This window comes from Caretta caretta, chromosome 26 (assembly GCF_965140235.1).
Source record: "Caretta caretta isolate rCarCar2 chromosome 26, rCarCar1.hap1, whole genome shotgun sequence".
In the NCBI taxonomy this organism is placed as follows: domain Eukaryota; kingdom Metazoa; phylum Chordata; order Testudines; family Cheloniidae; genus Caretta; species Caretta caretta.
In genome coordinates, this window is record NC_134231.1 from 11,032,464 (window position 1) to 11,051,267 (window position 18,804).

Genomic DNA, 18,804 nt, shown 5'->3' on the forward strand with positions numbered 1-18,804 from the left:
TAAAGGAATTAGTCAGTTATGCCATGTTTCTAATAATTTCTGTCTTCTGTCACGGACACTGGCTCAGGATGTGATCTGAGAGGTTAAACAGGTTTGGACCTGGTTAGTATTTGGATGGGAGACCATAACGAAAGAGAACCTTGGGGCTGCATGCAAGGAGGCTAATGATTTAGAGCAGAGGTGGGCAAACTACGGCCCGCGGGACCGTCCTGCCTGGCCCTTGAGCTCCCGGCTGGGGAGGCGAGCTCCCGGCCCCTCCCCTGCTGTGCCTCCTGCCCCATAGCCTCAGCTTACCATGCCACCAGCGCTCTGGGTGGCGGGGCTGCAAGCGGCTGGCTGGCTCTGGCTGGACGGCAGGGCTGCCAGTCCTGGTGCTCTGAGCAGCATGGTACGGGGGCGGGGGGTGGAGGGGTTGGATAGGGGGTGGGGTCCCAGGAGGAAGCGGTCAGGGGACAAGGAGCAGGGGAGGGGCTGGATGGGTCGGGGGTTTTGAGGGGAGCAATAAGGGGGCGGGAAATGGGAGGGGGCAGATAGGGGGCGGGGGCCAGGCTGTTTGGGGAGGCACAGCCTTCCCTACTTGGGCCTCCATCCAGTTTCAGAACCCCAATGTGGTCCTCAGGCCAAAAAGTTTGCCCACCCCTGATTTAGAAGGTTGCAGTCTCCCATGTCAGTCATGAACCAGTTTCCCTGTGTGATGTTAAGGAACATTCTGGTGCTTTCCATTAATTGAAACTGAGATCCTGAACATGCGGGCCCTGAAGAAATCAATGATTCTTTTTGCAAGAATAGGGTTAATGGTAGTGTACTTGCCAAATTCCAATTAGGGCAAATAAATATGATTATCTAAAATTTCCCACTGCAGTTTTAATTGGCTATGGTACACTGATTCATTTCCTGAAGTAAACTCTTACTGAACATTGTTAAACAACAGCTGCATTCCGTTCCAAGGTAGCTGTATTTCAGTAAGGCTTATTGACCAAGATGGCTATTTAAGCATCAATAAACTTATTATTGAAATAATAATTATTGAAATCCAGATGCATTATATATTATGTATATAAATATTTTTGGATGTTTTTTCTACATTTTCAAATAAAATGATTTCCATTACAACACAGAATACAAAGTGTACAGTGCTTACTTTATATTATTTTTATTACAGATATTTGCACTGTAAAAATGATAAACAAAAGAAATAGTATGTTTGAATTCACCTCATTCAAGTACTGTAGTGCAATCTCTTTATTGTGAAAGTGTAACATACAAATGTAGATTTTTCTTTTGTTGTATAACTGCGCTCAAAAACAAAACTATGAAAAACTTTAGCGCAGACAAGTCCACTCAGTCCTACTCCTTGTTCAGCCAATTGCTAAAACAAGTTTGTTTACATTTACGGGAGGTAGTGCTGACTGCTTCTTATTTACACTGTCACCTGCAAGTGAGAGCAGGCATTCACATGGCACTTCTGTAGCCAGCATTGCAAGGTGCCAGATATGCTAAACATTCATATGCCCCTTCATGCTTCGGCCACCATTCCAGAGGACATGCTTCCATGCTGATGATGCTCATTAAAAAAATAATACATTAATTATATTTGTGACTGAACTCCCTGGGGGGAGAACTGTGTGTCTCCGGCTCTGTTTTACCCACCTTCTGCCGTATATCTCATGTTACAGCCGTCTCGGATGATGACCCAGCACATGTTCGTTTTAAGAACACTTTCACTGCGGATTTGACAAAATGCAAACAAGGTACCAATGTGCGATTTCTAAGGATAGATACAGCATTTGACCCAAGGTTTAAGAATCTGAAGTGCCATCCAAAATCTGAGAGGGACGAGGTGTGGAGATTGTTTTCAGATGTCTTAAAAGAGTAACATTCCAATGTGGAAACTACAGAACCCAAACTACCAAAAGAGAAAATCAACCTTCTGCTGGTGGCATCTAACTCAGATGATGAAAATGAACATGCGTCAGTCCGCTCTGCTTTGGATCGTTATCGAGCAGAACCCGTCATCAGCAGGGACACATATATTCTGGAATGGTGGTTGAAGCATGAAGGAACATATGAATCTTCAGCACATCTGGCATGTAAATATCTTGCAATGCTGGCTACAACAGTGCCATGTGAATGCCTGTTCTCACTTTCATATGGCATTGTAAACAAGATGTGGGCAGCATTATCGCCTGCAAATTGTAAACAAACTTGTTTGTCGGAGCGATTGGCTGAAGTAGGACTGAGTGGACTTGTAGGTTCTAATTTTATATTGTTTTATTTTTGAATGCAGTTATTTTTTGTACATAATTCTACATTTGTAAGTTCAACTTTCATTATAAAGAGATTGCACTACAGTACTTGTATTAGGTGAATTGAAATATACTATTTCTTTTGTTTTTTACAGTGCAAATATTTGTAATCAAAAATAAATATAAAGTGAGCACTGTACACTTCATGTTCTGTGTTTTAATTGAAATCAATATATTTGAAAATGTAGAAAACATCCAAAAATATTTAAATAAATGGTATTCTATTATTGTTTAACAGTGCGATTAATCGCGATTAATTTTTTAAATCACTTGGCAGCCCTCATATATATATATATATTTGTGGATCAATATACTTATTATTGAAATAATAATTATTGAAATCCATATTCATCTGTGTAGCTATTTGAAGATCAATAAGTGTATTATTGAAATGCAGACACCTTATCGTGGAGTGCAGCTGTTATTTAATAGTGCTCAGTAACAGTTTAAGACAGGACATGAAAACGTATACTCATTTCCAATTAAAACTGTAAGTAAAGAGTCAGAATGCAATTAGGCAAGAGCCACGGATGGATGTCAGGGGACAATCTACTCAAATTTATGATGGATGTCCAGGGCCCACAAAGAATTATTCCAGCAGTAAGAGCTTGTACAAGGAAAGGGATGTTCTGTACTCACCCTCTTTCTCCCTGGATTGCACCTTGCACTGGGGGCTGGGACAGGAGAAGCCTAGGAGCCACTTTGCCTGTTCTAGAACATCAATGATTACCCTAAATCAGGGACAATTTTACAGGGTCCAAACTTTAGGGTTGAGTGGCACAACAAGCATCTGGAACAGGGCCAAGAAGCTCATCTATAATCTTCAAACACCTCACAATAAAAGACATGACCATAAATGCCTATTTTTGTTATAATTTATTATTACATATTGCAATATTTCATCCATCTCCAACTGCACATTTTCCCCTAGGGAAATGGCCTGTAAAAAACATAACTAGGCAGATCCATCAGTATATTTTTACAGAGAAGCATCACGAACGTTACGAAAATCTATCTAGCTATCGCCCCACTGTCTTTTCCACTGAATGCATCCGATGAAGTGAGCTGTAGCTCACGAAAGCTTATGCTCAAATAAATTTGTTAGTCTCTAAGGTGCCACAAGTCCCCCTTTTCTTTTTACTTTTTTAGAGGAATCACATTGCATTTGAAAAACCTTAAGAATTTAATTCAAATATTATGGAGCTTGGTTTCTTACTTAGATTGATTAGGAAATCATTATACTGCATGATGAATATGGTATTGATTATTCAGCACAATACCATAATTGTACTTGAGACAGGGCAGAAATGTGGACAGTTGGCTTAAAGCAGACTGAAAAGAGAATCATTTCCACTGAAAGTCAGAAGAGGAGGAAATCAAACCAGAGATGCCAAAGTGACTGGTTTAGTAGCTCAGAAGAGACTTCAGTAGCTGCGAATTCAATAAAATGATACTTTTTCAAGAATGCATATAGATATTTACCTTTTTAATTTGACAAAGGAACTCATAATTTAAAATCAGCAGAAAAAAATGATCCTTCTCAGCAAAGCATGGGCTTGTTTTTTGCTAAAGGAAAATTTCCATTATCTGTAGTGCTTTTATTCTCTGTACTTTTATTCCCACTAGCAGGGCTAACTTGGTGTTGCCAACTCTCACTATTTTATCATGACTCTCATGATATTTAGTGTATTTCTTAAACCTCAGCTTGTGGAGTTATATGAATGTGTGAGAATCTCAGTTTTTATTTTTAAAAAAGTTTCTAGATGTTGTCGCAGAGAAAAAATTAATAATATGTCCTGAGTGTAACTGAAAGGCCCCAAAGCCAGATGATAAATAAAAAGACCCCTCAATATTTTTTTTTATTTCAAAAAAATACTTGTGATGTCATGATTTCTGGAGTTTGAATTGTGATTTTTGAACATTTGGGGTTGACAATACTGCTGTATCTCTGACACACACACGAGCAGATCTGACATTCTTCCCAACAGAGAACAATGTTCCACGTGTAAAGCAAACTAATCTATGAGAGAGAATTGTGACAGTGGATTCTGACCCCCAACATGTAATAGGAGTTAAAAGTAGAGCTGTATGAAATGTTTGGAACCAGGTTGTTTTTTTTTGGGGGGGGGGGGGGGGAGGGAGGTGAGAAATGCTGATTTTGGTCCATCAAAACATTCTGCAAATTCATGTTGAAATCTCCAAACTGCTTTGGTCAACAAAACCCCAACCCTCCAAAATTCCAAAAATTTTCAAAACAAAGTATTTCAACTTTTTGGTTCAAAATGACTTTTTGTTTAGAATTTTACTTCAATTTTATTGTTTTTTAAAAAGGTTAAAAAACCCCACAACTGTCTAAATGAAAACAAAAAGTTTCATTTGACCTGAAACAAAATATTTTCACCTTTTTTGGGTTTACTGAAAAAATGCAAAAGAATTTTCAATTAGGATTGACCTGAAACAATTCCCCCCCCCTATTTTTTGGGTTGGCCACAGTACCAAAAAAAAGGAGTTATTCTCACAGCTCTAGTTATAACCTTCCATAACCCTGAGCCATGTCAAGAGACGGCCATAAAATAAAGATTAAGGGTAATTTTTCAAAAAGCACTTATGTGATTGCAGAGCGTACATTCTGTTGACTTTCAGTAGAATTTATGCTCCTAAATCACTTTGGGTCAGATTTTAAAAAGATATTTAGTCACCAAAAGACACCTACTGGGATTTTCAGCGGCACATAGGCACCTAACTCCCATTAGAAAGGAAGTATATAGTTTATCTTTATATATCTTTATCTTTATATCTTTATCTATTCACAAGGACTACATAGTGCAACTGTGCTTTGGTGGATTATTCTAATTAATAATGTAACACCTGTCAAGCTAGATTCTGATCTCAGTCACCAGAGTGATTCTATTGTTACTCCAGTTTTATACTAGTGTAATTGAGATTGGAATTTGGTCCATTAAGTAGAACGGGATGCTTCTAACTTAACTGAATAGCTATTTTCCTACCTACAGAACTATGGGATTTCTTCCTCAGTTAAGTGTCATGTCCTCTCCCCCAAAATATTTAAAGTATGATTTAATTGCTTGACATGCTAGCATTCTCCATGCAGCTTTCTTGATTATTTAGAGAGCATTTTTTTAAAAACCTGGAGTCAAATCCTGCAGTCCTCTCTCAGGTCATGTTTCTGCCCACACTTTATGCATGTGCTTAAGTTTATTCATGTGCCCAGTCTCATTGGTTCTCAGGATGAGGGCATCAGTCATCACTCAGCAAGGAAAGAGTTAAAATAGAGTAAGGGCTTCACAGTATGGCATGAAATTCTGGCCCCATCGAAGTCAATGGGAGTTTTGCCAATGACTTCAACAAGACTAGGATTATACCTTAATGCATTATGGCAGGATTGGGGTCCTTCACAAAAAGGCCTGAGATAGGCACCTAACTCCCATGGACTTTCAATGGAAGTTAGACACCTCTCCTGCTTAGGAGCTTTTGTAACATCCATTAGATGCCTATCTTCGTCTTTAGGTCCTGAAATACCTTTGTAAATCTCGGTCCACTTGACTAAATTTGAGTGTGGGTGTTTGGCACGTCTCAAAATCAGGTCCTCGGGGTCTCAAGTTGGACTCCAAAAAATTGGGGCACCCCAAATTAGTGACCACTAATAGTGAAAAATTAGGCCTAAGGGCACAGTCTTTTCAGTTTCTAAGCCCCTTCCCACTCCCACCTTCCATCTTCTTATACCTTATCTTATCTATCCCATTGACTTCAATGGGAACCATGGACTCTCAGAACAGCCCAGAGTTGGGCCCTAAATGTACTAAAATACAAACCATTTAACAGAAAATGTAGGTTGTCAAAACTACTTACAAGTGTCTTCATTTTGAAGCCAACCTGAATTTGATGCTGATCTGACACAAAACGCTGAAGAAAATGAATTTGTATGTCTGCTTCTGACCTTATATATTTTTCAAGGTTGGATTTGAACAAAAGCCCACAGATAAAATATTTATTTTTCTCACTACAAACAGAAGTGAAACACTGGAGCAAACTAAATATTTTGTGCATTATATATTTATCTATGAGGCTGGGTAACACATATTACTGTCAACAGTCTTCATCAAAGCCTTCTGTTTGAGATGATTAATGATACAAACATGAGCATTAAATACACCACAGAGTCTGGTTTGATGCAACCAAAGGAGAATTTCCCCCTTTTCTCAGTCTGTTTTCATCATAGTCTTATTTTCAAAACCCTTTCGACTAAATGTTGTCTAAGTCATTTGATGATACAAATTTTCAGAACATTCTGTGTGAGATCTGAGCTGAGGAGCTCATTCTCTGCTTGCTCCTGATCTGGAGGTACCTATTCAGCCTGGCACCTACTGTGCACTGTGTCAGAAATGTCAGCTATTCTCTAGAATGGTCATCTTCAGACCAGTGCTGGAAATGGCAAGAAGCACATTTGCATATATGCTAAGGGTATGTGTGCATTGAGGTACACAAACTTTGGGAAGGGGCAAAGTGACAGGAGATCTTTGTTTCAACCATGGATAGAAAATGGAATGAAGGGCCTACAGATGAATTACATTTCTTTAAATTTTCTTTTGAATGGGATTTCTTGAGATACTTAGGGGACTTGGGCCCTCATTCTCAGGGTGATAGATGACAGATGGACAATGGTTTTTTTTTTGTTTTGTTTTGTTGTTGCGGAGCAGCATTTCTTTGGAGCTGGGGTTTAATAAGTGACTGAAACCTCCGATTCTTCAGCTTGTGCAAACTTTGGCTTTAAAAATAAATACTTCTAAAAAGCTTTGTTCCAGTTCCTGCAAGAGGAGGAAGTTATGCAGAGAAATACCAGTAAGAGAGCAAAGCAGGTCATGGCACAAGTTTGAAGATTCCTGAAGGTGCTGCATAATTCCTCCAAAAATAAATGAAAAACCCTGCTGAACTTTGATTCTTGCCTCTTTCTGTCATTTTTTGCATCACAGCATCCTGTGTAAGAAGAGAATCGGTGCTGTGTATAGGGGTTAAACATGAAAGTCGAGTGAAATAGCCACAAGAAAAGAGCTAACAACAGCTCAAACAGTAAAAAAGAAAAAAAGAAAAGTCCGTCTCCCACTAGAGTTAATTTGTTGTCATTTAGACACTTTTCTTGAAATGCAGGCTGGTGTAACCAAGCAAACTCAGTCTGCTTTCAAACTGGTGGAAGAATAAAACCCAAAGGGATTAGTAAAAATCTTAAAATGTGCTGGGAATGGAGGAATTGTCTGTGGCTCACTGTTTTCTCCTGCAATTCATTGCTTCATAGATTATAAAGTTCATGAGTTCATAAGGCAAGCTTTATGATCTATGAATCATACACTACAAGTATGTGCTAGGAATCTGTGCTGTATCATGTGGATAGAAAAGTTCACTCTTTTGGACTGTCAATCTGGACCCTTTCATGGGCTTTAAATTTATATGAAAAATGTAATTATAAGCCCCTTCCCCCAAAACCCCCCTCAAGCCCCAAATCAGGAATTTTTCATTTACAGCCTCCATGCCAATCTTGGCTTTGCTTTCTGTACACCTTAATTCTGCCCTCAGGACATCCACTCTCCTTATTGGAATCAAAGAGCCATTCTTTCATGTACCCTAACCTCCTTCCACATACACGCCCTTTACATACATGTTCTGTATGAATCATTGTATAAAGCTTGTCTCAAGAACTATGGATGTCGATGGGGCGTGTCGGTATTTAAGAGCTCAGTATAGCTTGAAGGCTGGTCTCTTTCTCCAGCAGAAATTGGTCCAATAATAGTGATTATCCCACCCACCTTGTCTCTCATGTATGTGTCAAGGCTGTTACAAGCAGCAAAGTGCAACCATTCCTTGCATGGCCTGATTTTTTAAAATTTGTCACATCGCATCTACACTTTGTGATGCCAAATTAAACAGAAAAAATAAGCTAAATAAGAAATAAGCCTATATCAAGAACATGGTTTATTCAATATCAGGGTTACTTTCTGAAAAGAAACGGTTGAGTAGGTGCACATAGCCATTTGAGTGACTACCTTGACAACTACTGATCCATCTGCTGGGCCACTAAACCAGTTATTTCCATGCCTCTGACTCGGCTTCCCCTCTTTCAGTTTTCAGTGGAAATTATTCTCTTCTCTGTCAGCTTTAAACTGGCTGTCCACAGTTCTTCTCTGTCTCAGGTACAACGCATTACATTAGCCTGAATAAGCAAGATCACATTCATCATGCGAAATAATGATATTCTAATCCTGGGCAAGAAATGAAGTTCCTTAATATTTCTGATACATTTTTAAAGCTTGGGCAGGATAAATGATGTGCTTCAACTAAAAATAATTCCACTGCTCAAGACTTTAATTATCCACAACAGCCCTTTAACTAGAGAAGCCTAAAAAACCCCAACTTCCTCCAAATTTTGTAATTCACCTAGTTCATCAAAGCCTCTCTAGAGACAGTTTGTAGTCCAGCCTTGGATGTCCATGCAGGGGAGGAAGGAGGAGTGAGATCCCATGTCTGTCCTCTTGCACGGGGATATGGTTGTACCCCTAGGGGGAAGGACAGAGCGTTCCCTTATGCCATGCTTGAGATTTAGTTCAGTCCTGACCCAAAGGTGTGCATCACCTACTGCATCGGTAACCTCATTTCCTGCAACTTGTTGGGTTTTCTTTGAATATCTCCCACCCACATATTGACCTGGTCCAGCCTTTCCTTACTTGTGAGATCACATCCTGACTTATATGATTAAGGATATAAAAGATGAGAAACAAGGCACAGCTGATTCCAGTGCTAAATGTATTTAATTGACAGACATTGTAATAGCCTTGGGTTTTCTACACATGAAGCATAAAGGGAAGACAAAGACAAAAATCTAGAAAATGGCATGTTACAGGAAGAATAACGACAGACCTGGTTTTATCTAATCAGTGGGCACCTTGTCAGACCAGTTCCAAGCAGTGAAGATTTTACTATTTGAATGACACGTCACCACAGAAGCCAATATTAATAATCCACAGGATGCTAGTGTGAAAACAGCTTCCTGAGTAGAAGAAGTTTGCTTCTTTCATTCCTTAATGAAAAGAAAAAGAAAAGGTATTGTCAGGTGATGCCTGATGTGGATGTTAGGAGATCTGTGCATTCACTACACTTCAAGACACACAGAACCCTGCACCTCGTATAGCCACTAACACCTGCACAAAGTGATCACAAAGTAGGTGTAAAATGCTACCCAATCAGAGTGGGAACATGTTATGCCCACATTACACAAACGTCAATAACTGCCTAAAGTCTAAGGCAATGGAGAGTCAGACCCAGAAAATTCCCACTGTTCTACAGGATTAATTCCTTGAATAACACCGAGTTCCTGTAACAAGGAAAATACTCCTTTCCTGCAGAACAAAGAACATTTTAATGCGATCAAGTAGGACAAGACATAGCATCCGCATCAGACAGTGAATGATTTATCTCTGCATGGTTTGTGACCTCTACTATTTTTGGTAACAGTTCAACAACAATTGTTATACAAGTATATATTTCTATTACTCTGGTCAAGGAATCTTGTTAATATAAAAGTTTTTGAAATAAATAATATACAAAATATAAATAAAAGTATAAAAATACAATCAACAAAGCCAATTGGATTTTTGCCTCAAAAATGACTGACCAGAAATTTGAGCTAATTAGTATTCTTCAATGAACGCTAGCTAATTAATCCCCTCAACAATCATATGTGGTAGCTAAGTAATAGCTGTTATTCCCAACAAGAACCTGCAAGGTGTTCAGAAATGTGGCCTGATCCAGCAAAGTGCTTCAGCACATGTTTAATTTTAGGCACATGAGAAGTCCCACTGTAGGCTTGAGCCCGCAGCAGTTCTTCCATGACCACACAGCAAGTCAGCAGCAGTTAATGGGTTAGAAGCTAGTAGTTCCTGAATCCCAGCACCAAGGTTATTCCACTAAACCACATTGTCTCTCTTCCGTATCTTAGCGATAGATCCAAGGTACAAAATTCTGTACCAGACTTTGAACAACTCAACGTTTGGGAGTGTTGGAATCCGAGCTTTTACCATTATAGAGTATAGACTGAGGGCAAAAAAATTCAGATCCAGAGTCTAATACCCTTCTAAAGCACACCAAGTTCTTGGTTCTGGTCCATCTCTACTTAGGACAGTAACATTCATTCCATGCAGAAAATGCAACTCAGTTCGCTATGAATAGTTACTTTAACTTGCACTCACTCTCAGCCTCATGAGCCACATAGGTAGGAAGTCCTCTGCACAAAGCTTCAATGTTCTTTCCAAAATGGGTCAGATCAAGGACTCTGGTCTTTGAGACAACGAATCTCAGTTCCTTCGGACGAGGCCCTTGAGCTCCAGCCTTCTAAACATCCGGAAAGCAAACTCAGAACACTGTCATTCAATAAAACTGATGACTAGAATCATTTATGACAGTTTGTGTTCCTGTAGCTGACATTTCTGACACAGTGCACAGTGTGTGCCAGGCTGAATTGTGCCCTACAGACCAGAAGCAAGTAGGGAATGAGCTCCTCAGTTCAGATCTCACACCGGGGCACAAGGTGGAGGTGAGGACTGAAGACGCAACCATGCATTAAGAGAAGAGCACTGGAAACTCCATAAAGTTGACTGGGGAAAAGAGAAAGGCTGTCTATAATTTACCTGGGCCCTCTCTCTAAAATATTCCCTTAATCCTATGCTCAATCCTATACCCTAGATATACATGGGATTGAAGATAGGAGAAGTGAGGGGCTGGGAATCTATTAATTTATTTTCCCATAACCATAACAAATGAGAAGGCAGGAACATGTATATTAAACACATTTGCTGGAAATGTTTACAACCTGTTCTTGAGAACTGTAATGAATATATTGATAGTATGGCACATTGTTTGGTAGAACTAAGTGAAAATTAGAATTTCCATCCCTCAGGAAAGTCTGATGTTTCAACATTTGTTTTCATTGTGAATTAGAATAAAAGGTTGAAATACTGAAATTGTTCAAGGAATATAAAATTCCAGAATTTTTTTTTGAAATGTAAAATTTCATTTTGCATTTTTGATCAAAAAGGAACATTTTGATATTTTTGAATCAAATTGTTTTGCTTCAGTTTGCTGAACTGACCCAAACTGCTGTCTTTTTAAACTGTACTGGCTCATTGCCTCAAGGGAGCTGTAGATCAGGTTGCCTGATGTCCCTGTTCTCCTCTGTGGGCAGGCTCCCTGACTTGAGTACATGTCCCATGATGCACCTGCAATGATGTGACTCCAATGACATGTAATGGCACTCAGTCAGAAGAAAAACTCTGTTGCACCATTGGAGAGAATGGAGGCCTAAAGTACAACTCCCATGAAGCATTGTGCCACAATAGGAAATGAAGTTTAAAATTGAACTGACTCAAAATGAAGCATTTTGGGTTAAACTGACCCAAAACAAAATATTTAGTTTCTATTTTCCCAATAAAAATAAATTAATAAAAAACAAAATTTCCCATAGAAAATTTCAATTTTTCAGCAACTGCATTTTCCATTAGAAAATCATTCTGCTGAAAAATTCCCAGACAGCTCTATTGTTCAGCTTGAGTTATTTGAAGCAATGCTGAAGGCTAAGATGGACTATAATGGGGTATCTTCCAATAAGGAGTTTTAAAAACACCTCAAATCTGTCCCTAACTCGGTGCAATCTGGTCTTCTCCAGAGTGAGAAAGTATGTTCTTCAGGAATATTTCGATGAGCCCCCGAGTTATGTCATATTTAGCAGGGAGGACTGAGAAATATCCCTCTAGTTTTATGGTGGAATTGTAACAAGGGGCTGAGCTCTTTCGAAAATCTAGCCTCAATTGTGTGTTCTGAGCCACTGAATATATGTCCTTGAGTTCCTTTGAAAAACTGGCCGGCTCGTTTGGCCAGAGACTTTTCTTCCAGAGCTGGATCATTTGTTCCCCTCCAATTTCAGCTGGTCAGAACATGGATTTTATCTGATGTGAAAAATTTTGAAATTTTTATTTTTTGTTCATCCTAATTGGGAGGAAAAGCCAAAATTTTGAATTTTTTCATGAAATGAAATTCTGAAAAAAAATTGTTTCAACTGTATTGTTTCATTTCAATACATTCAAAATGTTTCATTTTCATTCTGATCCTGCTGGTTTTATATATATATATATATACATATAAAATCAGCAGGATCAAAATGAAAGCATTATATACATACATTATATATATATATATGTATGTGTGTGTGTGTGTGTGTGTGTGTATATATACATATATATATATACACACACACACACCCCACACACACATATATAAAACTGCAAAAAAAATTTGTTCCAAAAATGTCAAAACAGGACTCTTCTAAAGTTTTTTCATATTTTTTCTGAATAAAATTTTGTCAAAATCAATATGATATTGCAAAAATTTTCAGTTTCATCTAAACGGGAATTTCTGACAGAAAACTATTCTGATGAACATTTTCCTACCTACAACAGCTCTACCTCCAGCATCTGAAGATGATTCATTTCCACAATTAGCTTTATACTACTAGGACTTGTTTACCTGGGGACACTCAGGAAAGTTAAGATGAATTAATTAAAGGTGTGAAGTTAATGTGCATAAATTAAAGTGTGTTAACACCCCCCCCCCCCATGTGGACAGTCTCAGAAAGTGGCCCAAGTTTGTGGAGGATTAAACTACAGTGAACTAAAGCCACTTTAGCTGTGAATGAGAGCATGTGTGGGGGTGTAGACAAGCCCTTAGAAAAAAGCAACCTCACTTCCCCCCATCACTTCCAGCATTCCCTACCATCTTACCTTCCTTTCGCTAATCAGCCTGGGAATGACTACAATATCAGGCATGACATCTTTGTTCATTTTAGCAACGATGCAAGATTTCTTGGAAAATACCCTGGTTGCCATGAAACCCTGTAAAATAAAATTACAAAGAGCTAGACGTTTTGTTTGAGCAGCTCCCCAGTAAATGAGACGCAAATCAGGTTTGTTTAATTTTTGAAGCTAACTAACATTTAATACAGATTTCCCTCCCCAACATTTAGACCAATTTTGATAAATTATTCGTAATCTGCATGCATTATGACTAATCATTTAGGCACTACTCCAGTCAGTGACTCCATACGTTTCCCAAAAATGCATGTTTGCCACTTACATTGCCATAGTCCCAGACGGAGTTCCATGAGTTCCAGCCATTGTTTGTGTCAATGTTGGCCACGTGCTTATTGTTGTTGATGCTCACAGTCTGGCGTGAATTTCCACCATCATTTCCCTGGTTGTTTTCATTCACATTCTTGGATTTAAAAACAAAAGGTGACAAACATTTCGGTTTTTCGGGTTTTTCTCGTCAACTCTCTCATAATCACAAGTGCTTTGGAAAATCATTGCTCTTAAAATTATGTTATAGTGATGTAATGGAATGAGCCTCCCACCCCACTGAGGCGACTAAAGATTTCATGCCAAACCCTGAAATCTCTTATTCTAATTTATGCAGCCCTTCTTCGGCAAAATGCTATTGATACAAATCTAGAGGTGGAGTTTTGCCTGAGTGAGAACTCAGTCAGAACTTGTCCAATTGGCTTCAGTTAAAAGATAGCCAGATCATTCCATCACAGATCATCCCTAACAGATTTTCCCTTCCTGCATGGAAGTAAGGGGTCATCTGTCTATGCAGGACAGACCCGCACTTTTCCAGATCCTACTGACGGTACTCAACAGGGAAAGAACTCAATCATCATCATCATCACCACCAATAGTAATAATAATAATAAAAATGTATCAGAGTGGTAGCCGTGTTAGTCTGGATCTGTAAAAGCGGCAAAGAGTCCTGTGGCACCTTATAGACTAACAGATGTATTGGAGTATAAGCTTTCCTGGGTGAATACCCACTTCTTCAGATGCATGTAGTGGAAATTTCCAGAGGCAGGTATAAATATGCAAGCAAGAATCAAGCTAGGGATAATGAGGTTAGTTCAATCAGGGAGGATGAGGCCCTCTTCTAGCAGTTGAAGTGTGAACACCAAGGGAGGAGAAACTGCTTTTGTAGTTGGCGAGCCAGTCACAGTCTGTGTTTAATCCTGAGCGGGTGGTGTCAAATTTGCAAATGAACTGAAGCTCAGCAGTTTCTCTTTGAAGTCTGGTCCTGACTTTTTTTGCTGCAGGATGGCTGCCTTTAAATCTGCTATTGTGTGTCCAGGGAGATTGAAGTGTTCCCCTACAGGTTTTTGTACATTGTCATTCCTAATATCTGATTTGTGTCCATATATCCTTTTATGTAGGGACTGTCCAGTAATAAAAATGATCTGTTTGTCTGAATTATTGTAGCATCTACAAGCCCCAGTCATGAATCAGGACAATCATGCTTAAAAGCCTGTTTGGAGGTGGGTTTGTTGTTTTCAATCACATTTGTAGCATAATGAATTAAGTTTCTGCAATGGACAAAAAACTCTTGTGAGGTTACCATTGGGTTACATACATTTGCCATTGTTCTAACCTATTGTTATGGGGCAGTCAGAACCATTCCTAAATATTGACGTATCTTTGTGATCAAATTTCCAGCATTCTTAACATACACAGTAGTGTCCTAAGGTCTGATTCTCATTTATGCTAAGGCCTTTTTGCACCAGTCCGGCAGTATGAAAGGACCTTAAATTGGGTGTAAATTATATATATGCCCTTTGCAAGCACTGTTTACACTACCAGAGCAGCATAACGAGGAGTAAATATAAATGAGAATCAAGCTCATAATATATACAGTGGTATCTCAATGGAATTTTATCCACTGATAGAACAAATATTCATTTTCCCACTAGGAACTCCACCAATAATCACAACATTTTGACAATGGCAGAACAATATTGATGCATTGCAATAGATATTACACAATTTTTCCTTTCATGTTTGGTCTGACATGCAGTAATGTTAATTGCAAAATCATTCTCTGAGTAGGTTAGCTGAATAATTATTTTCTTTAGAGCACAAACCCAGTCTTGTGATATTGCAACTTTATGTGCTAAGGACATTTTAGATTTTTCTTCAGAAACATCTTTCAGTAATGTGAAAATTCATGAAGCATAAATTAAACAAATTGACAGGAGGTGTATTATGAACCTATTTGATCATTATACTCACATCAGTAGCAAGAGATGGAGTTAGGAAGACTCCAAGAAGACTGGCAATCACAATCTGAAATAAACATTGAAAGCATATCAGTATAAAGGCTGATATGGCTAAAAATATAGTAAGAAGAACCTTGACATACACCTTTCCTTCAAATTGATGTAAAGTAAAGTATCTGAACTGATTTTGCTTTCACACTGGATGCATATTACTTCAGGGGATTTATGCCTTTGTTGACACTAGTGTGAGATCAGATTCAGATCCATTGCTTTAATTTTTTACATATCAGCTATTTAAGATTCTTTAAAGGGCCAGATTCTTCAGACTTCACTTATCATATTTGCTTTGAAAAGACTTTTTTGCTTGACTAAGGAGAGCAGGATTATGCTCATACTATTTAAAAGTTACAGAAAGTGGGCTTGATCCATCACTGTGTTACACCAGGTTTCAGAGTAGCAGCCGTGTTAGTCTGTATTTGCAAAAAGAAAAGGAGTACTTGTGGCACCTTAGAGACTAACAAATTTATTGGAGCATAAGCTTTCGTGAGCTACAGCTAGTGAGTATATTTACGAAAGCTTATGCTCCAATAAATTTGTTAGTCTCTAAGGTGCCACAAGTACTCCTTTTCTTTTTGTGTTACACCAGTTTTCTGATGGTATAACTCCATTGACATCAATCGGCACTGGACCATGCCCCACGCCCTCTGCATACAATACAATTTGCATCTAAATCGTATTCAGCTTAATGTGGTCTGATAAATTGCATTTCCTGTTGCAGTGAAATCACTAGTGTCCCCACAAACCTTGCACCAATGCAGCTCCCATTGAAATGTCTGGTATTTCTGCGTGTGTAAAAACTACCCTTTTTGGACCAACGAGAGTGTTAATGCTATATTATTTTGTAGGAAGCAAATGGTAAATATACTCACGGAGAGCTTCATTTTTACAGTGGAGGAGGTGAAAGATCTGCTTGAGGAAGTGATACAAACCCTTCCACTTTATATACACTGGGGGTTCCCAAAATTAGGTGTGGAAAGTAAACGTATCATACTAGCATGTAGCCATTGATATGTGACATGGAGCATTATCTCCTGGTGCAATTACTATGCAAACAAAGGGGTTTGAAACTGGCCTGATAGAGTCAGTCACCTGCAGCAGATAAGGGTCAATTATACTTAATCAAGATCAGCCTTTCAATCCCTAAAGTCAAACAAGATTCCTGGTGCAAAATAGTGCCTGCATGCCAAATGCCTCAGCCCAGCAAACATTTTTCTCTTTTATAACTCATCGTATTTCATAAAGTATGATAGCATCTCTTTGTGCCAGGAAGCTCTATGGGCTTAGCCCACTCCACATGAAAAGGGAGAGTTAGCTGCCTTTATGGCTATGTGTCGGCTCCTCTGGCACTGTGAAGGGCGATCTCCATGTGTTCGGGGTCTGCACTGAGGGAAATAGCAGGTCCAAGGCATGCTGGGTGCAGGAATAGGTGGAACAGGGACAATGCAGAAAAAATAATATGTCCTAAGACCTTGTTATCTTTTCTTAGCCCCCAAGGCCAGGATCCTGGGGTGAAATGTGGCCCAGGAGTATCCCCGGTTACTACTGCCCAGGAACTGGCAGTCCTACCAAGGGTCAGAGCCATGGCAGATCCACCAGATTTGGCTCCTCCTCCCAGCCCCGCCCCAGTCTCCAAATCCTCTAATTTTCTGCAGAACATTAATTTAAACATTTACTGGTTTTTATGAGAAGGGTGTCAAGGAACCGAACAAAGCAACGGGATGCAGCTAATCCCTGTGGTGCAGTGACTAAGAATGCTTCAACAACCATAATTATTTCAACTGCCACAGACAACATGTGCCTCTTAGAAATGTGACTCTCCAATCCCCTTTAGACTGTTGGTTGCTCATTATCGTCTATCTGTCAGCCTTGCATGGCTGGGCCTCTGGAGACTGTGACAAGCTTTGGAAGCTAATTAGATTCACAGAAATCAGAGATGGAAAATACTCTGCAGCACCATGTCCCATCCCATGACCAATGCAGGGTTGTTCCCTATAGCATGGGCTTTAATGCTTTGCCAGAAAAGTTCTCTTATGGTGTGCAGAAGGCACCTAGGGGCAGGCAAATGGACCTGGATAAGAATAGATTCATAGATTATAAAGCTAGAAGGGACTGTTGTGATCATCTAATATCGCCTCTTATATAACATAGGCAATAGGAATTCCCTGGATTAATTCCTGTTTGAACCAGAGAATATCTTTTAGAAAAAACATCCAATCATGATTTTAAAAGATTGATGGAGAATTCATGAAAGCCCTGGGTAAGTTGCTCCAATGGTGAATTACCCTCTCTGTTAAAAATGTACACCTTATTTCTAGTCTAAACCTGTCTTGCTTTAACTTCCAGCTGTTGGATCTTGTTAAACCTTTGTTAGCTCAATTGAAAAGCCTTCTATTACCAAATTTCTGGTCCCCATGTAGGTATTTAGAGATTGTGATCAAGTCAGCCCTCTCTGTGATGAGCTAAACAGATTGAGCTCCCTGAGTCTTTCTCTATAAGGTATGTTCTTCAATCTTTTAATTCTTATGGCTCTTCTCTGAATCCACTCCAATTTCTCAAAATCCTTGATTTGAACACCAGAACTGGACACAGTATTCTAGTAGCAGCAGGACCGTCCCTAGCGGGTGCGGGGCCCGGGGCAGAAGTGACAAATCTGTCATTTCCAGGACCAACCCATCACTTCTGGGACCAACTGCAACGGCCAATCACTATGATCCCCCAAAGCATAGGGCCCGGGGCGATCACCCTGATTTGCCATACCCTAGGGACGACTCTGAATAGCAGTCACACCAGTGCCAAATACAGAGATAATACATAACCTCTCTATTCCTAGTTGCCTGTGGTCCATCATGGGGAAAGGGAGCCTACCTCATAAAGGAGAATGGGAGCATGAAGCACTATGGCTGTATTTCCAAATCATAATATTTCTGATTTAAATTTTTGTCTAAAAGTCAAAATTTCTGGGTGTGGGAGGAAAAAACCCCAACATTCCCCCCCCACCCCCACCCAGCTCTGTTACTCATCCCCACACTGGCCCTGGCAGAAGGAACATGACATGGCCAGAGAGAACATGGCTACAGAACTCCTGCACTTCAGCAATACACAGTTGGCAGATGGTAGGATAGGTGCCAAATATTTTAGGGCAGTGAGCTGGAAAGCAGTATAGAACTGGCCCCAGCATTGGGGATTCGCAACCTGATCCTTTGGGCCCCCCATCTCCCACTGTGTTGCACTTCAATTCCTCTGAGCCTACCAGAGAATTTGTCCCCAAGTACTGAACTGAGAAAC

The 18,804-nt window shown here is 39.5% G+C and overlaps 1 protein-coding gene across 1 annotated transcript; it reads right to left on the reverse strand.

The window, feature by feature from the left end:
* Positions 1-9,155: 9,155 nt before the first annotated feature.
* Positions 9,156-17,932, reverse strand: LOC125626275 (gastrokine-1). The gene is made up of 6 exons (XM_075123380.1): positions 17,915-17,932; positions 15,473-15,526; positions 13,497-13,634; positions 13,145-13,255; positions 10,562-10,703; positions 9,156-9,393 (listed from the first exon to the last, which is right to left on the reverse strand). The coding sequence occupies exons 1-6, from the start codon at positions 17,930-17,932 to the stop codon at positions 9,293-9,295; spliced, it is 564 nt and encodes a 187-aa protein (XP_074979481.1). The 3' UTR covers positions 9,156-9,292.
* Between the last annotated feature and the right edge of the window lie 872 nt (positions 17,933-18,804).